The sequence below is a fragment of the Oryctolagus cuniculus genome, chromosome 18, assembly GCF_964237555.1.
Source record: "Oryctolagus cuniculus chromosome 18, mOryCun1.1, whole genome shotgun sequence".
NCBI lineage: Eukaryota > Metazoa > Chordata > Mammalia > Lagomorpha > Leporidae > Oryctolagus > Oryctolagus cuniculus.
In genome coordinates, this window is record NC_091449.1 from 59,714,814 (window position 1) to 59,734,366 (window position 19,553).

The 19,553-nt window shown below is 44.0% G+C and overlaps 1 protein-coding gene across 2 annotated transcripts in view; it reads right to left on the minus strand.

The window, feature by feature from the left end:
* ADAMTS18 (ADAM metallopeptidase with thrombospondin type 1 motif 18) overlaps positions 1 to 19,553 on the minus strand; it is a 157,561-nt gene that overhangs the window by 47,156 nt on the left and 90,852 nt on the right. For both annotated transcript variants that reach the window (XM_051847029.2, XM_017342378.3), the window contains 2 exons: positions 6,711 to 6,806; positions 1,139 to 1,287 (listed from right to left, as the gene is read on the minus strand). In XM_051847029.2, the coding sequence (XP_051702989.2) occupies positions 1,139 to 1,287; positions 6,711 to 6,806 (245 nt within the window). The remainder of the gene's footprint in view (positions 1 to 1,138; positions 1,288 to 6,710; positions 6,807 to 19,553) is intronic.

The window sequence follows — 19,553 nt, forward strand, 5'->3', positions numbered from 1 at the left end:
TTCTTCTCAACTCACCACATTTTCCTGAGTCCACTAGCAGCAGGAAGGGCCCTGCTTCTTGCCGTGGCCTCTGTGGCCTGGTCTTCTGTGACCCCCGGGACCCCTGGTGGACTCTGTGTTGAATGCTCACTGGATGCATTTGACAAAGTAATTTCTAATCCTCCTCTCCCTCACCCCCCAGCCTCAGAGGTAGGTGTTAGCTCCATTTTAGGTGACTTCCCCAAAGCCACACCGTAAGAAAGTGGCCAACAGAGCCTGGCTCCTTCTCCACTGCTATGCCAATGGGGAAACACACAGCTCATCGTGTTTCATGAAGACAGAGCTAACAGCAGCTCATAACTGCTTCATTGCCGTGCACGACGGACTGCTGCAGGCCTAGACAGGGGTACCTGCCAGTGACCAAGGCCAGTTCCAAGGCAAAGATGATCTTAGTCCTCACAGTGTTTTTTTTTTTTTTCTAAAGAAATCAATTTTATCATCACTGTTTTAACATGGTGAAATTTTTTTGCATGCACTACTTTTTTTTCTGCTTGCTCTTAAAATGTCAGGTAGATGTGCCAACACGTGATGATGTACATTCCTGCAGGGCAAAGCTGAGCCAACTTCCAGCAGCTCACCCCTTTGAAAGGCTCTCTTACCCCCCTGCCCAAGCTCCTGCCTCCTGTAGGACTGTGGGCACAAGTAGCCTACAATGTGTAGCCCTAGTATGAATGAAGAAAGTAGCTTGGACTACTACTGGTGTTCCTGCTCAGCACAAGCTCCTCTGTGAGGGGACTTCTGAGAGTAATAGGAAAAAATGCAATTAAAACTCTGAGATTATTTTGCTGCAAAATCTTTTGAAACTCATGCATGATTTTTTCATACTACGTATCTCCATTGGACCAAAAAAAATTTTTTTTGCATCAAAACAACCTTAGACTTTTAAATCTGTTTTCCATGAATCTAAAGGGCCGTCATCGAACAATTCTGCTTTTTATTCAATTTTTCCCACCATATATTGTCCAATGCATATAGCCTTTGTGTACAGAGAAATGCTGGTTGATAGCAGTTAATAAGAGAGGAAAATCATACCTAGGACAGTGCATTCCAGGCCGAAGGTCAATGCCATAGAAGGCCTGGGTGAACGCTGGAGACTTACTTGGGGTTATTGCAGTGTCTCTCCTGAAATCTGACTCCTCCTCCACACGTCCGAGAACATTCAGACCACTTGGACCAGGACGACCACTGGCCGTGGATGGGCCGAGGCCCGAGCTCCCCGAACTTCACACACTGGCCTTGCCGGCACCACTGTGAAATCAAAGCAGGACATGGTTTGTTAGCAATCCCCTGGGAAAGCACAGGGGGATGCACACACCTGCACGGAAACCGGATAAACAGGTCTGGTGGCAGAAAGGAAAAAAAAAAAAAAAAGATGACACCTTGATAGATTCCTCTCCTCCCTGTGTACTTTACAAACATTCATGCGCTGACCATGTGAGCCATCCAGACAGAAATGGCACTGCTCACCCACAGGCTGAGGGCTCCATGCTCTGTGAGCGATCGGAGTCCACACACACAAAACTCCAAGGGCGCCTCCCTCGCCTCCGAGACAGGACGCTACTTAAAGAAATGATTGTGGATCGTTCACTCAATCAGAAAGCGTTTCTAAGATATAACCAAAGGATGTATCGCTTGAATGATTAACTCACAGTGAAAGCACACGCAATTATTCCCACATTGTGTTCTTCCTGATTTCAATCCTTATGCACTGGAGTAGCTTCCAGACGGCACAAACAGTACTGTTTAGACACAGTGCTTTGTCTTCTTTTTTCTACACACTCGGTCCCTGCTTAGCACCCTCTCACAGCTGATCTTCCATGCCTTGGACAAAAGAACTCTGGGTCTTTCGCTGTCCATGGACCCAGGCAAGTGAGGGTGAGTGCTGCTTCATGTGTTCATCTCTCCATTTCAGCTCTCCTCTGGGACAACCTGTAGGCCTGCAGGTCATCTGTCTCCTTGGGGGATTCTCTCTCCTTGGTAGTGCCTTCTGTTGTGTCTCCCCACCCCTCCTACCCCGGCTCCCATGGTGTTTTTATTATGAGCAAGGTTCTGCATGAGTTAGCCTAACTGCACCCTCGCCTAAGAGCCTCTGCAATCAGACCCAAAGCGCTGGGTTTAGACCAAGCCAGGTTCTGCTGCGGACTGGGGCTTGGGTTTCAGCCTCTGAGGAGGGGGTGTTTGACTTCCACATCTTCACTCTTCCCCTGTGATCCACTTGGCAGGGCCGCTGTTTATTGTGTAGCTTCGTTGCTAATACACTTTGTCTACGTTAAGATATTGCTTCCTTTCTGCAAATTCTTGCCATGGGCTGATGAATTCTTCTGTTTTTAATTTTTGTTTCCCTTGGGTTAATTGCCATTTTGGAGTTCGCATGAAATCATATAACATTGTTGAGCACTTTCTCAGGCGAAAGCCGTCGGTCATCTGAGGATTCTGTCTACTGTAAGTATGTATCCATCTCCCCCGCGGGGAGTGCTGGGGCTCTACTGGATTCAGAGCAAGCAACAGCAACAGCTACAGCTACAGCTGATGCGGTCGCTTCTCTGTGCCAAACGTGGTCGGGAGAATGTCACATGTAGAAGCTCCTACGATGCGTGCAAAGGACACAGGAATTTAAAACTCTTCCAAATGAGGGAAATTTATCAAAGCAATTGCAACTTGCTGAGTCCCACAGATGCCCAAATAGCTACACCAGTAGCAGTGACCAAATTTAATTCAGAAGCCAAAGAGCCCAAATGGGACACATTCCACCTCGCAGCTTGGAGACACATCACTGACCAATGTGCCTGCATTCCAATTTCCTTTCTGGAAGCATGGTTTTTTAGATTTCTCCTACTCATTCCAGTAATTCACCTTGCTGTTCTTTCCGCACTCGTCCTAGTACTGGTTAGGCTGCTGACAGAAAGTCTCTGACTTTCCAATAAGCACAGAAAGCAGAGAGGGGCAGGCGTTGCCGTAGAGACTGAGACACCTGCATTCCACAGTGAGCATCTGAGTGCTGGCTTCAGTCTTGATCAGTTTCCTGCTAATGAGCACTCTGGGAGGCAGAGGTATTGATTGACTCCAGTGGCTGGGTCCCCCCATCACCCAAGGGAGAGACCTGGATTCAGTTTCTGACTCCCAACCTTGGCCTGGCCCAGGACTGGCTCCTGGAGCTATTTGAGGAGTAACCCAGCTGATGGGAGATCACTCTTTGTTTCTCTACCTTTCAAATAAATGATATAAATTACTAAAACAAATTCAAAAAAGAAAGTGGGAATATATGGGAATGTACACAGAGGCACGCCAACATCTTCATCACCCATCAATCCAATTCTATATACATATATCATTTCATCCTTCTACCTGTACACACACCTTTCTGGTGCTGCTTTTAATTTCAAACAGAACGGCTATGACTTCACAAACTTCCTGGCAAATGGAACCGAAAGCTGTGGAGGAGTGGGCCTTGTGCCTAGCAATTGAGATGCCAGCTGAGATTCCTGTATGCTGTACTGGAATATTTGGGTTTGATATCTGGCCCGGGCTTTCGACCCCAGGTTTCTCTTAATGCAGACTCTGGGAGGCAGCAGTGAGTGCCCAGGTAATCGGGTTCTTGTCACCCACATCAGGGACCTGGATTGAATTCTTGGCTCCTGAGTTTGGTCTTAGCCCAGCCTTAACTTTAGAGGGTCTTGGGGAGTGAACCAGCAGAAGGGAACTCTCTCTCTGTCTCCATTTGCCTCCCTCCAGCCTTTGGTCTCAATTTTTTTTAATGGTAGTTTATTTTGGTGCAATTAAAAAAAGCCTTAGTTTTTTTTCTTATACCCCCTATTCATGAAAATTTTTTTAAAGATTTATTTATTTGAAAGTCAGAGTTGCAGAGAAGGAGAGGCACAGGCAGAGAGAGAATGGATTTTTAACCTATTGGTTCACTCCTCAAATGGCCGCAATGGCCAGGGTTGGGACAGATGAAGCCAGGAGCTTCACCTGGGACTCCCACCCACATGGGTGCAGGGGCCCAAGCAACTGGGCCATCCTCTGCTGCTTTCCCAGGCCATTAGCAGGGAGCTGGACCAGAAGCGGAGCAGCCGCGACTTCTTACCCTTTTAACAGACGGCACACACAGGCCTCCTTGCTTACAGACACATCCCTAGGTAAAAGCATAATGCTTTCACATTCTCATGTACTGAGTATTCCTACTACAAAGGACAGGGCACTGGAGAAGGAGCGGCAAGGATACACTGGGTTTCGGTTACAAAGAAATAAACAAAACATGAAGCAGCTGCTACTCTGTGCCAGACCTCCTGCAAAAAGCCAGAGTAAGTCACGGGCCTGGTGCTCAAGCAGTCTGCTGTCCAACAGACAGAAAATCACATCCCCTGTCAAAGGGACACCTAGCGAGGCGGCAAAGATTAACTTGGAGTGATGCTGGATGGGACTGACGGACATGCACTCTTCCCAGTATGACCGACATTCGAGGGCTCTTCCCACGGATGTAACCATAGCCTGGGATTTTAAAATAGCTGGCAGATCAGGGCAGGAGAGCTATCAGCACACGGGTTTACTGACTTCTGCCCTGATTTACTGACCTCTAATCCACGGGCGATTGGGCTCCCATGGGACTCAGATCCTTGCTCATTTGTGTTTAGTTAATTTCAGACCTATGCTATAGACCACTTTGTCATTTATGAAAGGACTTCAAAAAGTTGGTGGAAAATGGAATTAAAAGATAAATTTTGGGGGCCAGCATTGTGGTGCTGCAGGTCAAGCTGCCAACTGTGACGCCAGCATCCCACATGGGCACCACTTCTCGTCCCGGCTGCTCCACTTCTGACCCAGCTGCCTGCTAATGGCCTGGGGAAGCAGTGGAGGATGTCTGTCTGTCTGTCTTTCTAATTCAGACTTTGAAACAAATAAAGTAAACCTTTAAAAAACAAAAAAAGATAAATTTTGTTTTGATGTCAAAAAACCCTAAAAATCCATGCATAGTTTTTATATAAGATGCACCTTCCATGAATTTCCTGGAGATCCTCCAAATTCTATCACTCTTTTCTTGGATATCATCACATTACACTTGATCTTAGCCAAAAGGCCGAGATGCGATATCATCACATTTAATTCTATTGCTTTTAAATTTCAAAAGGCTCATTATTCCTCATGTGGAATATTCTAAAGTTGGATGCTTCAAAAATAAAAATGAGCAATATCTGTATATCCAATTATTCAGTCAATTCATTGCTTTGTAGAACCATGGCTACAACACTACCATTATGTTTTGTTTTATAAATGTAAAATTATCCTGAAATCCAATGTTAAAAAATTTAATGAGAATCCTTATTGGGACGTCCCAGGATCGGTATATCTGATCAGAAACTGTCCATTAGTCTTCAATTTCAAATACTTTCTCTGCTTTCTTTAAAACATTACAGCACATTTAAGAGGCACTGAGAACTGCTCTACTACGTATCCCGAACACGGCAGTGCTGCTGAGCCCCCGTTTGCTTTGGCCTGGCCGAGCTTTGCCTTCCGTCGCTCACTGATGGTTTCTTGCTGCCAAGTCGCTCCTTTTTCCTGTCCGAGAGAAGGACTGCACCGTCCACCCTCTGCACCCACTGCTGCAGCTGGCTCCAAGGGCACTCCTCATCCCAAGCAAGGCTCACTTCGCACTCAGCTGGGCCCTGCCCATAGCTGGTGCTTAAAGAAGAGCATTGAAAGGGAGCTTGAGCCGGTGGCTTCTGTTGGAGTTTTCCCGCGGTGATATAACTTCTTCTCGGGCGGCAAGGAGTTTTATTCTCCTCTATCTCCCCCAGGTCTCCTGTCCCTGGAATCTGGTCATTAATGACTGTGGAATGGAGTCCACTCTAAATGGCCAATCCACCCAGCAGGCTTGCGAGAGCCAGCAACAGAGATCCGAAAACCTGCAATGTTTTGGCTTCTCCTCCTGGGAGCTCCTCTAGCCCGGGTTTTCAAATGAGTTCCCCAAATCTGGGCTATTTACTGGTACTTTTTACATACTTTACATGAGGCTTTTACATAACACATCAAGTTTGAAAGGCCAATGATGTGCCATAAAACCCACTAGCTCATTGAAACAGCTATTCAGACCCAAGCCACCAGGTAAAAACAGAAAACAAATGCAGTAAAAAAAAAAAAAAAATTTAAGTAATTGAACTACTTTTTGGGTGATATTAGCATTAAGTTTGTTTGTTGTTTTGACAGGCAGAGTGGACAGTGAGAGAGAGAGAGACAGATAGAAAGGTCTTCCTTTGCCGTTGGTTCACCCTCCAATGGCCACCACGGCCGGCGCACCGCGCTGATCTGATGGCAGGAGCCAGGTGCTTCTCCTGGTCTCCCATGGGGTGCAGGGCCCAAGCACTTGGGCCATCCTCCACTGCACTCCCGGGCCACCGCAGAGAGCTGGCCTGGAAGAGGGGCAACCAGGACAGAATCCGGCGCCCCGACCAGGACTAGAACCCGGGGTGCCGGTGCCACAGGCGGAAGATTAGCCTAGTGAGCCACGGTGCCGGCCTAGCATTAAGTTTTATCATCACTGTGAAATGATGCTGGTTAAGGAGAAACAGAACACACACGCAGCAGAGGTATTCCATTCCAGGGCCACCACACACACACTGGCGGTTCTATGCCTTAGCAAGTGTCTGTAGCTACAAACTAACACGTATGCAGTTTACCATACTCAAGCCACAAACGGTCCCTTCTGCGGCAGGCATAAACTTGGTCTCACATCTGTGGCCCACTCGGTGGCACCAGAGGGATTTGCAAATGTCCTGCAAGGAAAGAAGGGGCCAGTAAGGGCGATGACACAATCAACATGACAACACGCAGAACTTCTGGAGACAATATACTCATACCATATTTTGGGGTGGCTGAGATCAGACAAATTAGTCTGAAAGTAGGAGCAAGTGAAGTTGGCTGGTAGCAGCGTGATAGCACACCCTAGTGACAGTGTATGCAGGAAGTGTCTTCAGTACCTGAACCTTCATGTGTAGTTAGGCATGACTAAGAGGCAGCAACAGCTCATCTAGAGGACATTCGTGCTGGCTAGTTTCCAATGACAACGGTAATTAATAACGAGGGTAGTGGAACAGAACAAAATTGGATAAAGGAAGTCTGATTCATTCTGTCATTCCGAGTTGTATGCCCGTTGGACGTGTTACTCAGTGTCCCTCAGCAGCTTCCTATCCTATAATATTGTGGAGAACTTAGTTCTAGACTCTTCCAGGTTGTTCTCAGGGATCACAGAGGTAACACAGTCAAAGCAGTTAGTATGCACAGTACGTGCAATTCTCCAAAACACTGGCTGTTATCATCACTGTTATGTTCTTCATTTAACTCTCACCTCAGTCGTCTGAAATGATTCCCACACTAGACTGAGGTAGGCAGAATAATGGCCTCCAGAGAGGTCCACGTCCTGACCCCAGGAACTAGCAAAGAAGAAGTAAAGTTGCTGATGGGACAGAGAGTGTGAACCAACTGATCCTGATGGACACACCGGCCTTAATGTCCCAGGTAGGCTGGACCTAAATGTCCCAGGTAGGCTTGACACAGTTGCAAGGATCTTCCAATGGGGGAAGAACAAGACATGACAGAACCAAGAAATGGCAGCCGGACAATGTTCTGGCTTTGAAGATAGAGAAAGAGGCCAGGAGCCTGGGCACACAGGTGGTTTCTGGAAGCTGTCGAAGGCAGAGAAGGGCCTCTCTCACATAAATTCCAAAAGGAACAGGACCCTGTTGACATCTTGATTTTAGCCACTGCAAATGTGCACATCCAGAACTATAATATACTAAAAGTGTGTTCTTGTAAGTCACACCGAATTCACGGAAACATACTACAGCACCAACAGGACACTAACACTACCATTTGGAGGCAGAAACTATTTCCTCATCTAAGCTCACTTAGCTGAGGACGCTGAGCAAGCCGCCGGTAGATGCTTCTGAAGCCAGTAACGTCACAAAGCAGCCAAGCGGCAAAGACAGACCTCAGATCGGCCTCTCAAACTGTCTCTGGGCCTGGAGTTGACATTGTCAGAGAGACCTCCACCGCCCAGCCTCAGTTCCCTATCCCTAAAGCAAAGGATTAAACCAGACATCTGCCAGTTCAAAGTTGCTGTCCAGAATTACATCACTAATGATTACCATTAAGTATTCACACGATTCCATTTTGTTTGCCATATTCCAAAGGTAGCAAGGTAAACACACACACATTGAGGGAAACCCACAATCAGCAAGAAAACAAAACAGTTTTGGTACTTACCAGTCTTAACCCTGAAAATTCAATTTACCAATGACCTAACTCCCCAAATATTTCCCTTACTATAGAGTTCACAACTAGAAAATACGACAACATGCTTCAAAATATTTCACCAAAAAAAGTAAACAAACAAAAAAGAACTTTCCACAGGACTGCAAAAAGAAAACAGGGAAACCAGAGGTGTATGGGGCAATTCTGCCTCTGTGGCCTACAAAATTCTCACTACAGCAGAGAATGGGAGACCATTCGATTCACCGCTTAGCAACATCACCACCACCCAAAGGCCTGAGACACACACACACACCATCTCCCCATCTCAAGAGAGCTCACTCCACAAAATATCTAAGAGGTCACTTCCAAAGACTTATGGGAAAAGAGAATGAAGAGCTAAGTTTATGTTGGCACAAAAAAGTTTTGAAATGCATGCGTCCTTTTCTCGCAGCCCATACTTTCCATGAATGTTTGGAAGACTCCTTCATACATACTCAAACTTCCTTTCATGAGCTCACAAGAGCAGAAAGCATGAAGCAGCCTCCCAGAAAAACCTGAACGAGGTTCACCATCTTCACACACTTCCCTATCAAGGTCTGGGGGGGATGCAAAAAAATCATGTGGCAAAAGCAGCAGCCTGCATCAAAGCAGAGGAAGAGGAGACAGTGGTTGAAGCAAAGGCTCACTTGGGAAGCTTTCAAGTTCTTGTGCTTCCTTTCTCATGGCCAGGGGACACCCATAACCACACCCGTCGTCTATGCAGCAGCCACCAAAGTGACCCTTGCTTGGGCTAACCCAAGAAAAGAGGGCCCAGATGCCATAAGCAAGGCCAGGCCACAGGGCCGAGAGAAGGGGCAGCCGGAGGGCATCAGGAAAACAAAGCAAAGCCAAAGGACACGGGACTCCACAGTGAAATAAGACTGGCTGCCTGAACGTGGTATTGCTCTGTGGGGAAGCGCAGAAGTCGAACATAATTACAGCCAACTGTTCGCTTTGGCGACAACGAATGCCCTCCGAGACAGCTCCCTTTCCAAGTCAACAGCAAAGGGAGTTGGAACTTTTTTGCTTGTGCCTCCCCCTCTTTTTCCAGCATGTCCAACCAATTCTTCCTTATCTATAATTACCTGCACTTAAGTCATAATTTAAGGGGAAAAGAATCAGCCACAGAGATCCCCCAGGTCTCACGTTGCCTGGATAGGATTTTCTGAACTAGACAACAGTCTCTCAACACCATCCACTGCTGTGTTCACGTTCGCCAGCTGTGTTCCAGAGGAGGTACGCACTGTCGGTAAAGCCTGACATACTGGAAATGCAAACGGATTCTGATGACGGTGTTTTCTAAAGCATCTCAAACTTCTGACATGTCAGGAGCTGGAGCAAGACGGCAGCCGAATGAGACACTTGCGAGCACCTGCCCACTGAGACACCAGCTTCAACAACTATTCCCGCGCCGAGTCACCTACCTGCACAGGAGCTACAGAAGCCAGGTGCGAGGCCTCAGTGCCTGGTTTTAGTGTAGCAAGAAGAACAGATACATTCTAAAGTGCAGGAAAGAATGAGCTGTCTGCAGATGTCAATCCTCTCTCAGCTCCCAACAGCCCAGCAGGGAGAGACACACCTCACCTCCCACTTGGGAAAACCAAAGTGAATTAAGCTCAGACCTCAGACTTGAAACCCAGTACTGGCCTGTCATGTTAAAAACTACAGTCCAGCAGGGCCCCAGGGTGTCTGCCCGCAGGTCTGTATGTGAAAGCTGAGATTTTGGATCCTCTGTAGCCAGGCAGCTAAGGGAGCAGTTACGCCTCCCTTTCACCAACCTTCAGTGGACAGCAAACAAGCCTCCAGCTGCTGGGGAGAAGGTCAAGAAAGAGAACTCAGAAGCTTGCCTTGGAGCTCAGAGCCAGGCTGCAGCTGTGCGAATCAGCACTGATACAGCCCAAGGTCCTCCAGCTCCAGGCCAGCACTTGCAGGGGGAGCCTGTAGAGCCGTGCCGGCATCAGGCACTGATAACCCTGGTGAGGTGCACTTGCTTTGGCGTGCAGCACCACTGGTTCCCCATGCACCCAAGGCGAGGGGCACTCTTTTGATTATACAAGGTCTGGTGACTGTGAGACACAGCTTAGTGCCATCCTGACAGCCAAAGCGTTGTCCTTATAACCCCTCCCCAACCTCGGACAGTAAGCAAGGAACCCAAGACTGTGCCTTGGGTCATAGCACTGGATTGGTAAAACCCAACACAGGGCAGATCCTAATATTCTCCACCCACAAGTGGAGCCTGTGGACCTGCCCCTGTGCCAAGAGAAGTCCTGTGGCTGCACTTGATCAGACTTACATTCCAGGAAGCATTGCTGGTGGACAGTTCTAGAAGCCTTAATCCCTAAGTCTGTCTCAGCAGCAGACTGACCACAGCAGTGTGGGATTTGGTCCTAACCCTACTGGTCTGGGTAGGCTGTGGGCGCTGGGTGTGATCTGGCTTTGTGGCATTGGTGGCTGCGTGACTGGGCATACGGGCCTTCCTCAGCCTTGGGGGGAGCTCACAGGGATGGACTACCTCTTTTTGAACACCTCATTTCATTCTGGATGGCACACCAGTTGCGGATTTCAGACAACTTTAAGCTCAGGGCATCACTGGAGCAGAGTCAGCACACTGGCAGATTTTCTGAAAGCCTCAGTTCTGGGTGCCACCCACTGCTGAAGGAGCTCAAGTGTCCACAGGCTCAGAGAAAATAACTGCTTAGAATTCCCGGAAAGAGAGCCACGAGTGAAGCTGGATTACAAAAGCTGGAAAACAGTAACTCATTCTTCAATACACAGATGATGACATATGCCAACAGGTGTCATGAACCAAGACCTCATATTCAACTCACAAAATGAGGTGCCAGAAGCTACTCACGTAGGAGCCGACATCGGCCAATGTTCAGATGAAGAACTTAAAAGGGCTATCTTAGGGAAACCCAACAAACTTCCTAAGAATGCAGACAAATAATTCAATACTCTAATAAAGAGATTTGACGGGACTGGCAATTTTTTTTTTTTTTTTTTGACAGGCAGAGTGGACAGTGAGAGAGAGAGAGACAGAGAGAAAGGTCTTCCTTTGCCGTTGGTTCACCCTCCAATGGCCGCCGCTGCAGCCGGCGCACCGCGCTGATCCGATGGCAGGAGCCAGGATCCAGGTGCTTTTCCTGGTCTCCCATGGGGTGCAGGGCCCAAGCACCTGGGCCATCCTCCACTGCACTCCTTGGCCATAGCAGAGAGCTGGCCTGGAAGAGGGGCAACCGGGACAGAATCCGGCGCCCCAACCGGGACTAGAACCCGGTGTGCCGGCGCCGCAAGGTGGAGGATTAGCGGGACTGGCAATGTTGCAAAGTGAGTTAAGTTGTAGTCTGCAGCACCAGCATCCCATATGGGCACTGGTTCACATCCCAGCTGCTCCACTTCTGATCCAGCTCCCTGCTAAGGTGCCTGAGAAAGCAGTGGGAAATGGTCCAGGTGCTTGGGTCCCTGCACCCATGTGGGAGACCAGAATGAAGCTCCTGGCTTTGGCCTGGCCCAGCCCCGGCCATTGTGGCCATGGAGGGGAGTAAACCAGTGGGTAGAATATCTCTCTCTGTCTCTCACTTTTTGTCTGTAATTCTGACATTCAAATTAATAGGTAAATCTTTAAAAAAGAGAGAGATGTGACATAGCGATGAAGGTATTTTTTTAACAATTAAACAAATTTTCCAACTTATTATTAAATGAAATTATAAACAAGAAAGAAGGCACAGATAGCAACATAGACCAAACAGAAGAAAGAATGGGTGAGCTTGAAGGTTATTTGAAAATATACAGTTGAAAGAGAAAACAATTTTTTAAATCAAGAGGAGTGAAGAAAGCTTATTAGAATTTAGAGACAACGTGAGAAGAGCAAATATGGAAGTTAATGCTGCTCAAGACATTGGGAATGGCATACAAGTAGGAAGCCTATTCAAAAACATAGTAACAAAACACTTTTCAGAGCTAAAGAAAGATACAATTATCCAGCAACAAGAAGGCCAGAGGTCACCAATTAGACTCAAATCATCCAAGTCTACACCGAGACATAATCAAGCTCTCCAAAGCACCAGAGCTGCTTTACAATAAATTCTAAAAGGACTTCTTCAAGCTGAAACAGAAAAGATACCAGTAAGAAGGTATGAGAAGAAAGTAAACACTGGTAAGCACAGTCACACAAATTTAGAATGCTTCAACATGGAAGACGTGCTACCTGAACAACCTACACCGTTAAATTCAGAATGCTCCAACACAGAATGCAAGGTGAGTAAACCTTCTACATCTTTATTATGAGACTAAAAACCAAAGTGACTAAAATTAATAAGAACTACACTCATATGAATATAGGCAATATAGAAAGACATAAATTAGAAGATCAAAAAAACCAACAGATAGGGAAGAATAAAGTACAAGAGTAGAATGCCTTATTACTATACCTTATCTCTTTCTATTTCTTTTTATGCTTTCAAAATGATTGTCAAGTTGCTATTATAGTTTGATACCACCAAAACATGCTTTTGTAAGCCTCATGGTAAGTACCAAGCCTAAATGATAACAGACTTAAAAAAATAACAGAGAATCAAAGTCACTCGAACACCACAAAAGATTTTAAAAGAAGGGAAAAGAAAGAAAGACTACCATAAGGCCAGAAAGTAACAGTAAAATCCTATCTATCAAAAATTACCTTAAATGTAAATAGGTTATATTCTGCAAGTAAACGAACACAGTGATCAAACTGAAAAACAAAAAGAGCCAAATATAGGCTGCTTACACAATATTCACTTCACTTCTAAGAACACATATGGAATGAACGTGAAAGGATGGGAAGATGTTTTATGCAAATAGCACACAAAATAAAGCAGGGATAGCCATGCTTATCTCACAGAAGTTGAGAGTAGAAGGTTAGCATAGGCTGGAAGGAGGAAGAGGGGAGGGAATGACAGGGAAAGTTAGAGTAATTGGACTAAGTTATAGTTAGATAGGATCAAGAAGTTCAGGTTTACTATTCCCAGAGTGGTTACTACAGGTAGTGAAATGTTTCTTTCCCCAAAATAAAAACTAGGAAAAGGAACTTTGAATGTTTTAACCATAAAGAAATATTCAGTGTTAGAGGATACAGATGTTTGAGACCCTGAGTAGACATTATACAATGTACACATGTGTAGAAACATCACATGGTATACCTTAAGTATGCAATTTTCATGTGTAAATTACAACAAAAAACTTAAACTGTCAAAACTAAAATTTCTCATGTCTCCCCTAAAACCTTTTCTATGCTGAGCCTTCCTTGCCTGATTCTTCCAGATGTTCAAGTGCCAAATCTTCAACTCTTTTGTCTCAAGTTCTACCAGGAAATCTTAGACTGTATCATGAAAGCATATTAGCTTTACCTTTAAAATGTTTCTAGAATCTGAACACGGATGGTACTGTGTTAGGGAGACTTCTGAGTCAAGTAAGAGAATTCCAGTCACTTTTCTACTCAAAACCATGCAGTGCTCTCTGATTTCACTAGGAGGAAACTCAAATATTAGTCCCCTTTATCACCGGAATGCCAATAATTAATTACCGATTGCTTGTTACTACATTAGCATACACTAGGTTGTGCATATGCTAAGAACCTGGGACTAGACGTGCAGAAACAGTTATAACGGGGCTGGCACTATGATGTAGTGAGTAAAGCTGATGCATACAGTGCCAGTGTCACACATGTGCTCCAATTCCAGTCCTGGATGCTCCATTTCCAATACAGCTCCCTGCTATCGGCCTGGGTGAAGGAGCGTAGATGGCCCAAGTACTTGAGCCCTGCACCCACATGGAAGACCCAGAAGAAGTTCCTGGCTCCTGGCCTCGTATTGGCACATCTCCGGCCACTGTGGCTGCTTGGGGAGTGAACAAATAGGTTTAAGATCTCTGTGTCTCCTTTGCTCTCTTTAACTCTGCCTTTTAAATAAATAAATTAAATAACTGTTTATAATACAGTATTGCAGTTTGTCAGAGTGACACATAAGGCAGAGATGGAACCCAAAAAGAAAAGCATTGCTTGAAAATCATTTGAGGAAAAAAGGAAGTAACAGTTGTGTTGAATCTTTCTTTTTCCCCAAAGATACCATTTATTTAAGGAGTATAAATTTCTTAAGTACAACTTTAGGAATATAGTGATTCTTCGTACCCACACTCCCACCCCATTTCTTCTTCCCTCTCCCTTTCCCATCCATGCCCCATTAAGAGTCATTTTCATTTAATTATACATAGAATACCAACTCTATACTAAGTAAAGATTTCAACAATTTGCATGCACACACACACACACTGTATGAGAACAAGTTTTACAGTTAATTCTCATAATACCACTGAGGACAGAAGTCCTACATGGGAAGTGCACAGTGACCCCAGTTATTAATTTGACAATTAACATTCTTAAGTATCACATCAGTGATCACCCAAGGCTCTTGACATAAGCTGCCGAGGCTTGGAAGCCTTTTGAACCCACAATCTCTCCTTCCTTCAGAGAAAAGTTCATCTTTGATGGCCCCTTCTATCCACTGGGGTCTCTGTCACAGAGATCCTTCATGTAGAACTTTTTTTTTTTTTTTTTTTTTTTTTTTTTTTTTTTTTTTGCCAGAGTCTTGGCTTTCCATGACAGAAATGCTCTCACGGGCTTTTCAGCCAGACAAATGCCTTAAGGGCCGATTCTTAGATCAGAGTGCTATTTAAAGTAATTGTCATTCTATGAGTCTGCTGTGTGGACCGTTTCCCATGTTGGAACATTCTCCCCACTTTAATTCTATTTATTATTACCAGACACTTGATCTTATTTATATGGTCCTGTTAACACAATCCTATTTTTATGACCATTTTAACACTTCATATGATCAATTTAACACTTAAGATGGCATTTTTACCACTCAACTTAATGATATTTGGAGTCCCATGACAAGTTTTTAAACTGTAAATTAGAGGTAAGTCCATAGGAATGTATGCAGAACTATACAGCTTTACAGTTACAAAGTTCTTCCTCCCTCTTATTCCAACTCTTATTTTTTACTGAGATCTATTTTTAATTGACTTTATACATATATGAGTAACTCTATGTTAAGTAAGGAGTTCAACAAATACTATGACTAAGAAAAAAAAAACTTTCTCGACAGTTAAGACAAGGGCTGTTCAAGTCATTGCTTCTCAAAGTATCAATGTCACTTCTACAGATTTCCTTTTAGGTACTCTATTAGTTATCACAGATCAGGGAAAACATATAGTATTTGTCCCTTTGGGACAAGAATATTTCACTAAGTATGATGTTTTCCAGATTCATCCATTTTGTTGCAAATGACAGGATTTAATTTTTTTTATCACTGTGTAGTATTCCATAGAATACATATCCCATAATTTCTTTATCCAGTCTTCATTTGATGGGCATTTAGGTTGATTCCATGTCTTAGCTACTGTGAATTGAGCTGCAATAAATGCTGCGGAGTAGATAACTATTTTGTTTATGATTTCATTTCCCTTGCATAAATTCCAAGGGTTGGGATGGCCTGGTCATCTGTTAAGTCTATATTGAGATTTCTGAGGTGTTTCCATACTGTCTTCCATTGTGGTTTTTCCAGTTTACATCCCCACCAACAGTGGATTAGGGTATTAGGGTACCTCTTTTCCCCACATCCTCGCCAGCATTTGTTGTTTGTTGATTTCTGTATGAAAGCCATTCTAATCAGGGTGAAGTGAAACCTCATTGTGGTTTTGACTTGCATTTCCCTGACAGCTAGTGATCCTGAGCATTTTTCATGTGTCTGTTGGCCATTTGGATTTCCTCTTAAAAAATGTCTAAGTCCTTTCCCGTTTCTTAACTGGGTTGTTTGTTTTGTTATGGAGTTTCTTGAGCTCTTTATATATTCTGGTTATTAATGCTTTATCAGCTGCATAGTTGGCAAATGATTTCTCCCATTCTGTTGGTTGTCTCTTCACTTTCCTGAATGTTTCTTTTACAGTACAGAAACTTCTCAATTTGATGTAATCCCATTCGTTAATTTTGGCTTTGATTGCCTGTGCCTCTGGGGTCATTTCCAAGCACTCTTTGCCTGTGCCAATGTCTTGCAGTGTTTCCCAAATGTTCTCTAACATGTTGATGGTAGATTTAGATATTTAATCCATTTTGAATGGATTTTAGTTTAAGGTGTAAGACAGGGGTCATGCTTCATACTTCTGCATGTGGAAATCCAGTTTTCCCAGCACCATTTGGTGAAGAGACTGTCCTTGCTCCAGGGACTGGTTTTAGCTTCTTGGTCAAATGTAAGTTGGTTGCAGATGCTTGGATTGATTTCTGGCATTACTACTTGATGCCGTTGGTCTATTCATCTATTTTTGTACCAGTACCAGGCTATTTTGATTATAACTGCTGTGCAGTATTTCTCAAAATCTGGTATTGTGATGCTTCTGACTTTGTTTTTGTTGTTTAACATTACAGTAGATGTTCGAGGTCTCCTGTGTTTCCATATGAATTTCAGCTTCATTTTTTTTTAGAACTGAGAAGAATATCTTTGGTATTTTGATTGGTATTGCATTGAATCTGGAAATTGCTTTCAGAAGAATGGACATTTTTTTTTCCACAGGCAGAGTGGACAGTGAGAGAGAGAGAGAGAGAGAGAGAGAGAGAGAAAGGTCTTCCTTTGCCGTTGGTTCACCCTCCAATGGCCGCCGTGGCCAGTGCACTGTGCTGATCCGAAGGCAGGAGCCAAGTGCTTATCCTGGTCTCCCTTGGGGTGCAGGGCCCAAGCACTTGGGCCATCCTCCACTGCACTCCCGGGCCTCAGCAGAGAGCTGGCCTGGAAGAGGGGCAACCGGGACAGAATCCGGCACCCCGACCGGGACTAGAACCCGGTGTGCCGGCGCCTCTAGGCAGAGGATTAGACTAATGGACATTTTGATGATACTGACTCTTCCAATCCATGAAAATGGAAGACTTTTCCATTTTTTTTTATATCTTCTTCTATTTCTTTCTTTAATTTTATCTAATTCTCACCATAGAGATCTTTGACATCCATGGTTAAACTTATTCCAAGGTATTTTATTTATTTATTTATTTATTTTTGTAGCTATTGTGAACAGAATTGACCTTAGAAGTTCTTTTTCCACCAAGCCACTGCATATACAAAGGTTGTTGATTTTTGTGTACTGATTTTTATATCCTGCTACTTTACCATACTCTTCTATGAGTTCCATAGTCTCTAGGTGGAGTCTTTTGGATCCCCTATATATAGAATCATGTCATCTGTAAATAGGAATAGTTTGACTTCCTTTTTCCCAATTTGTATCCCTTTGACATCTTTTTTTAAAGATTTATTTTATTTATTTGAAAGACAGAGTTACAGAGAGAGGTAGAGGCAGAGAGGGAGGTCTTCCATCTGCTGGTTCACTCCCCAATTGGCTGCAACGGCCAGAGCTACACTGATCTGAAGCCAGGAGCCAGGAGCTTCTTCCAGGTCTCCTATGGGTGCAGAGGCCCAAGGCCTTGGGCCATCTTCTGCTGCTATCCCAGGCCATAGCAGAAAGCTGGATTGGAAGAGGAGCAGCTGGGACTAGAACTGGCGCCCAAATGGGATCCCTGTGCTTCAGGCCAGGGCTTTAACCCGCTGTGCCACAGCACCAGCCCCGACCTTTGACTTCTTTTCTTGCCTAATGGCTCTGGCTAAAACTTCCAGGACTATAATGAATAGCAGTGGTGACAGCAGGCATCCTTGTCTGGTTCCAGATCTCAGTGGGAATGCTTCCAACTTTTCCCCAATCAATAGGATTGCTGGCTGTGAGTTTGTCATAAATTGCCTTGATTGTGTTGAGGAATGTTCCTTCCAAACCCAGTTTGCTTAGAGTTTTCTTCATGAAATGGTGTTGTATTTTATCAAATGCTTTATCTGCATCTACTGAGATACTCATACAGTTTTTGTTCTTCAGTTTGTTGATGTGATGTATCACATTGACTGATTTGCAAATGTTGAACCAACCCTGCATACCAGGGATAAATCCCACTTGGTCCGGATGAATGATCTTTCTGATGTGCTGTTGGATTCAATTGGCCAGAATTTTGCTAGGGATTTTTGCATCTATGTTCATCAAGGAAATTGGTCTGCAGTTCTCTTTCTCTGTTGCGACTTTTTCAGATTTAGGAATCACAGTGATGTTGATTTCATATAAAGAATCTGGGAGGATTACCTCCATTTCAATTTTTTTGAATAACTTGAGAAGAACTGGAGTTAATTTTTCTTTAAATGTCTGGTGTAATTCAGCAGTGAAGTCACCTGGTCCTGGGCTTTTTTTGGGGTGGGGGGAGGGAGGCTCTTTATTACTGATTCAATTTCTGTCTTAGTAATGGGTCTGTTTAGATTTTCTATGTCTTCATGGTTCAATTTAGGTAGATAGTATGTGTCCAGGAATCTACCCATTTCTTCTAGGTTTCCCAATTTGTTGGCATACAGCTCTGTGTAGTAATTTGATTTTTTTTTTTATTTCTGTGGTGTTATTACATTTCCATTTCCTTTTCAATGTCTAATTTTATTGATTTGGGCCTTCTCTCTTTTTCTGGTTAGTTGGGCCAATGCTATGTCAATTTTGCTTATTTTTTCAGCAAACCAGCTCTTTGTTTTGCTGATCTTTTTGTTTGTTTGTTTGTTTCAATTTTATTAATTTTTCTCTAAGTTTAATTATTTTCTCCTACTAGTTTTGGGTTTGTTTTTTTTTTAAAGATCCTTGAGATGCACTGATAGCTCATTTATTTGGTGCCTTTCCAATTTCTTGATGTAGGCACCAATTGCTATAAACTTTCCTCTTAACACTGCTTTTGCTGTATCCTATTAGTTTTGATATGTTGTGTTGTCATCTTCATTTGTTTCCAGAAAATTTTTTTTTATTTCTATTTTGATTTCTTCTATGACCCACTGTTCATTCGGAAGCATGCTATTCAGTTACCATGTGTTTGTGTATCTTTTAGAGATTCCTTAATTGCCGATTTTCAGATTCACTGCATTGTGGTCTGAGAATTGCATGCTATGATTTAGGCTTTTTTTTTTAATTTGCTGAGCTTTGCTTTATGGCCTAGCAAGTGGTCAATCCTAGACAAAGTTCCCATGCAACTGTTGAGAAAAAATGTGTATTCTGCAACTGTAGGATGAAAAGTTCTGTAGATATCTGTTAGGTCTATTTGGTCTATTAGTGTCAATTAACTCTGATGTTTCCCTTGCTGATTT